We start from the raw sequence: 1,008 nt of genomic DNA on the forward strand, positions 1-1,008 counted from the left end.
TAATAATATAGGTAAAATAGACTCTTAGAATCGTAGGATATGAGAGCGTGTACTAATTCGGTTTTTATAACCATAATTTTTTGAAAAAGTATTTATGACAAAAAATTCATCAAAAAAACTCTACCATAAGCTCGCAATTTATGATGAGTGACAGATCTCAGACAGTCTTAGTTTATCTGTTCATTTACCGGGGGAGAATATCTTGTCCCTTACCTGAAAAATGGACTAACCTTTCTTGGAACTATGAAGAAAAACAAGAAAGAGATACCTCCTGAATTCCTACCAAGCAAATCCAGAGAAATAAACTCGAGTCTTTTCGGATTTCAACATGATTTTTGTCTGGTGTCGACTATTCCTAAAAAGAACAAAGCAGTGATTTTTCTATCAACGGCGCATGACACATCTGATATAGATGATATAACCAGCAAGACTATCATAAATTTAGATTACAATGCTACCAAGGGAGGCGTTGATACAGTAGACCAGATGTGCGCCTCTTATTCAACTTCTAGGATAACAAGACGGTGGCCCCTTGCTCTGTTTTTCAGACACCTAGATATTGCTGGAATAAATGCAAATATTATTTTTAAGTTCAATAATGTCGAGAACAGAGACAGAAGACGACAGTTTCTGAAAAATCTTGCCTTAGACCTGATGAAGGAACATCTGAAGGAAAGAGCTGGGATTCTAAGTCTTCCTAAAGATGTACAAGTATTCTTGGAAAAGTATAAGGAGAACCATTCATCTGTTAGAGAGATGTAAAGTTTGGTATTTGTTACATGTGTGGCAAACATAAAAATAATAGAACAAAAATAAAATGTCAAAAATGCGACAGGAATATTTGCAAAAAACACAGCACTATATCAGTTAATGTTTCGCTTGTAACAATGAGCAAATGGAAGTGGATTAGTTTTCTTAAGTAGCTATAATTTGAATTTTTCCATAAATTAAATTAAAAACTAAGTAGTATTTACTATCTATTCTGTATGATATTGTAGTAATTAATGT

General features: G+C 33.2%; 1 protein-coding gene across 1 annotated transcript; it reads left to right on the forward strand.

Moving 5' to 3' along the window:
* The first annotated feature begins 243 nt into the window (after positions 1–243).
* On the forward strand, positions 244–762 carry LOC108907308 (piggyBac transposable element-derived protein 4-like). Its single transcript, XM_018710935.1, has one exon. The coding sequence runs from the start codon at positions 244–246 to the stop codon at positions 760–762; it is 519 nt and encodes a 172-aa protein (XP_018566451.1).
* Positions 763–1,008: the final 246 nt, after the last annotated feature.

This window comes from Anoplophora glabripennis, unplaced genomic scaffold (genome assembly GCF_000390285.2).
Source record: "Anoplophora glabripennis isolate ALB-LARVAE unplaced genomic scaffold, Agla_2.0 scaffold377, whole genome shotgun sequence".
Classification (NCBI taxonomy): Eukaryota; Metazoa; Arthropoda; class Insecta; order Coleoptera; family Cerambycidae; genus Anoplophora; species Anoplophora glabripennis.

Excerpts from the sequence above, each read along its gene's own strand:
- LOC108907308 (XM_018710935.1), top strand. The coding sequence starts at position 244 with ATGAAGAAAAACAAGAAAGAGATACCTCCTGAATTCCTACCAAGCAAA.